The sequence below is a fragment of the Apaloderma vittatum genome, unplaced genomic scaffold (genome assembly GCF_000703405.1).
Source record: "Apaloderma vittatum isolate BGI_N311 unplaced genomic scaffold, ASM70340v1 scaffold29579, whole genome shotgun sequence".
NCBI lineage: Eukaryota > Metazoa > Chordata > Aves > Trogoniformes > Trogonidae > Apaloderma > Apaloderma vittatum.
Window position 1 is genome coordinate 1927 of NW_009736344.1, and position 3575 is coordinate 5501.

General features: G+C 59.1%; 1 protein-coding gene across 1 annotated transcript in view; it reads left to right on the top strand.

The window, feature by feature from the left end:
• ABCG4 (ATP-binding cassette, sub-family G (WHITE), member 4) overlaps positions 1–3575 on the top strand; it is a 7164-nt gene that overhangs the window by 617 nt on the left and 2972 nt on the right. Inside the window, exons 2-6 of the mRNA XM_009876945.1 lie at positions 2007–2124; positions 2208–2340; positions 2600–2650; positions 2836–2981; positions 3304–3427. Of these exons, the coding sequence (XP_009875247.1) occupies positions 2007–2124; positions 2208–2340; positions 2600–2650; positions 2836–2981; positions 3304–3427 (572 nt within the window). The remainder of the gene's footprint in view (positions 1–2006; positions 2125–2207; positions 2341–2599; positions 2651–2835; positions 2982–3303; positions 3428–3575) is intronic.

The window sequence follows — 3575 nt, forward strand, 5'->3', positions numbered from 1 at the left end:
CTTGCTGGGCACCCATGGGTGGAGGACAGGTTTGGATCCCACAGCAGCCTCTCCATACCTCTGGGGCTGATTTCCTGGGTCAGGGGCAGCCAGTATGGATGAGTTTCCCCAGCACTGTTGTCTGGGGTACGACAGCTGTGTGTGATGTGCCAACAGCAGGAGACCCCAAGGGATGCTCCAGCTCAGAGCCTGGCAAGGAGAATATGTGCGGTCAGCAGGGGATTTTCTCTCCAGTGTCTCGCTGTGCAGCTGAGGCCACGGCTCCCTTTCCTGTGTGTGACTCTGGCCGAGAGCTCAGGGAGGGGACAGAGGAGGCAGATGGTGGCTGGTGGGTGGCAGTCTGCTTTAATTAGCTCTCTCAGTTAATGGGATGCTAATCAGACAGCCCCATGAGATGGAGGGAGAGCTGATCTGCAGAAGCTGAAGGCGGGCAGGGTGAAGAGATCAAGGGTGCAGGGCTGCTCACTGGGGTGCCCTGCCAGCCAGGAATGCTGGATGAAGCCTCTGACCCTGTCCCCAGCCAGGCTCTGCAGCTAGGGAAACTGAGGCACTGAAAGACAGCAGCACCAGCCCTGACATCCCCCAGGATGAGATCTGCCTGTTGTCTGGGATGCTGAGGAAGCATTCCAGGAGGAGCCATGGCAGAACCATGGGTTCCCCAGGGCAGAGTGTGCTGTAGTGTCCAGGACCCTGCAGGGAGGGAGGAGGAAAATCTCGGGCAGCTACGCTGGGTAGGAGCATGCTGAGGGGTGCTGGGATTCCGGGCTGACAGTGGGAGGGACTCTCCTCTCCCCTAGGCCAGGCACAAGTGGCGGAGCTGGCAGGGAACTCCTGCTGCTGTTGGCCACAGCCCCCAGGATCCAACTGGGTTACCCACTCTGTGAAGCAGGAGGTTACTGGCAGTCAATGAACGCAAGTAACCGCTGCGCAAGCTGCAGTGGCGCCGACGTGAGCAGCATGCGCGGTGCCGGAGCCGTGCACGTGGTGCCGGGATGCACCAGGGGGGCTGCCAGGCATGCTTGCTCTGCTGTTGTTGTGCACAGCCTCCTGCCCTCCCCTCCCGGTCTTCATTGCCCCTCTGCCAGCGGGGCTTGCTCCTGGATGCAGGATGCCTGACTCTGAGGGGTGCAGAGGAGAAATGGGGAGCTTGCAGTGCCGGACCCGCTGTCCTTCTGAGTGAAAAGCCAGAGGGGCTGCCCTGCCTTTTGTGGTACTAAGGACATGAGCTAAGGCTTGCCCTGGCCTGTGGGCTGGGGATGGATGTGTTGCTGTGGTCCAACACTAATTCCCGCCGCGGGGTGCAGAGGGGGCGTATCTCCAGCAGGGAGATGCTCGGACTTGGTCTGTGGTTCAGCATGGTCCTAGCAGCCTGTATATTGTTGCTTTTGTGCCAGGGCTGTGTTTTGGGGGCAGCTTCTGAGAGCCTGAGGCTGTCCCTGTTCCCTGCTCCCGACACATAGTGTTCCTTCTGCCAGAAAATGCTAATCAGCTGCTTTTAAAGCAGAGATAATTCCAGGTCTGATTAGCAGTGGCTGCTGCCGGGTGTCACTTCATGAATGACAATGAAGGCAACAGCAGGGCAACCAACGGGCTTGAGGATTTGTCTGCCCCGTGCTACCTGGCTTCTTGCTGCCCCTCTCCACTGGCCCCAGGAACTGGGATCTGACAGCATGCCCAGGACCCATGGCACAGCCTGGAAATCTTCCTCAACAGCTATGTGCCCTGACCCAGGGATTTCCCTGGTCTTTGGCATGATCCAGGGCATGTGCTTCTTCAGTGCTGGAAATAGGTGGGGTCAGCCAAGGACTAGGGTCAGGAATCATGCTAGAGGTGACAGCTACTGTGGCTATAGCCCTGGGGATGTTGACAGACACAGTCTCCAGGCGCATGCATCCCCTGGCACGATGCGTGGCGGTCCTGAGGTCCCCTAGATGTTGGGATGACATTGCAGTCTCTGTAGCCCTGCTGCTTTGGAAAGCCAACCCCATGCTGATGTCTCCTTCCAGGGTACAAGACTCTCCTCAAATGCCTGTCGGGGAAGTTCTGCCAGCGGGAGCTCATTGGGATCATGGGGCCCTCAGGTGCTGGGAAATCCACACTCATGAACATCCTGGCTGGCTACAGGTGAGACTGGAGAGAAGCCATCGAGTCTGGTGGGGCGGGGCTGGGGGCCTCGTGCTATATTCCCGTGTGCCTCTTTCCTGCAGGGAGACTGGTATGAAGGGCCAGATCTTGGTCAACGGCCGGCCGCGGGACCTGCGTACCTTCCGCAAGATGTCCTGCTACATCATGCAGGATGACATGCTCTTGCCACACCTCACTGTGCTGGAGGCTATGATGGTGAGCAATGCCGGAGCTCAGCAGCCTGCTGGGTGCTGTGGGGTATCCTGTGAACTGTGTCCTTGGGCACTGAGCACACACTGTCATCAGGCATTTCCAAGGGCTTTGGGACATGGGAACAAAATCCTCCTGTTCTTGCTTCCTTCACCCTCAGCCACTTGCTCCCAGCCCTCGGCCAGGCAGGGATGGGGCCACAGTGCATCTGATTCTGCTCCCTACATCTAACACTTGTGTCTCCCTGCCCATCCTCTCCCTGCAGGTCTCTGCAAACCTGAAGCTGAGTGAGAAGCAGGAGGTGAAGAAAGAGCTGGTAAGTGCAGAAGAAGGTGGGCCCAGGCCTCCTCATCTCTCCCCAAGGTGGGGACAGTAGGGAAGGGAGCACCCTGAGGTGACCAGGGGATGCGGAGGGGCTCCCAGCAACCAAGCTCTGAAGTTAGATGGCAGGGATGGTGTGAGGGTCTATGGGAACCTGTGGTCAATGGGGCTGTCTCACAGGTGAATGAGATCCTGACGGCCCTGGGACTGCTGGAGTGCTCCTACACCCGCACCATCTCACTGTCGGGGGGCCAGCGCAAGCGCCTGGCCATCGCCCTGGAGCTGGTGAACAACCCTCCAGTCATGTTCTTCGATGAGCCCACAAGGTGAGGTCAGAGAGGCCAGGGCTCCCCAGCACTACCTGGTCTGCCCTGGCTGGGGACACTGAGGTGGTCAGCACCCTTTGGAGCACAGCAAAGCTGTGAGAGCTGAGGGTGGGATGTGATTGTGTCCACTGGGGCTTCAAGAGGGCTGGAGCATGGCCGGGCTGGGGCTGCAAAGGGTTGCCCTTCTTCATCGATCTGAGGGGAGGGTGCCCACGAGGGGAGGCAAGCAAGGGGCATCTTTACAATGTACTTCTCCCCTTCTCAATTCTCCCTTCTCTCTCTGCTGTCTTTTTCTCCTGTACCCCACCCTGCGTGGCCACAGCGGTCTGGACAGCGCCTCCTGCTTTCAAGTGGTTTCCCTGATGCGGTCCCTGGCTCAGGGTGGGCGCACCATCATCTGCACCATCCACCAGCCCAGCGCCAAGCTCTTTGAGATGTTCGACAAGGTTTGGGCTGGGCTAGGACACAGGATTCTTCAGGGGTGCAGGGTCCCTCTGGCCCCAAGATCCAGGAGGGAGGCCATGGAGTGGGTGGGCTGCAGGCATTTGATCTGAGGCTTGTGTGGCACACAGCCCTAGTGGCTGGGGTCTGGCA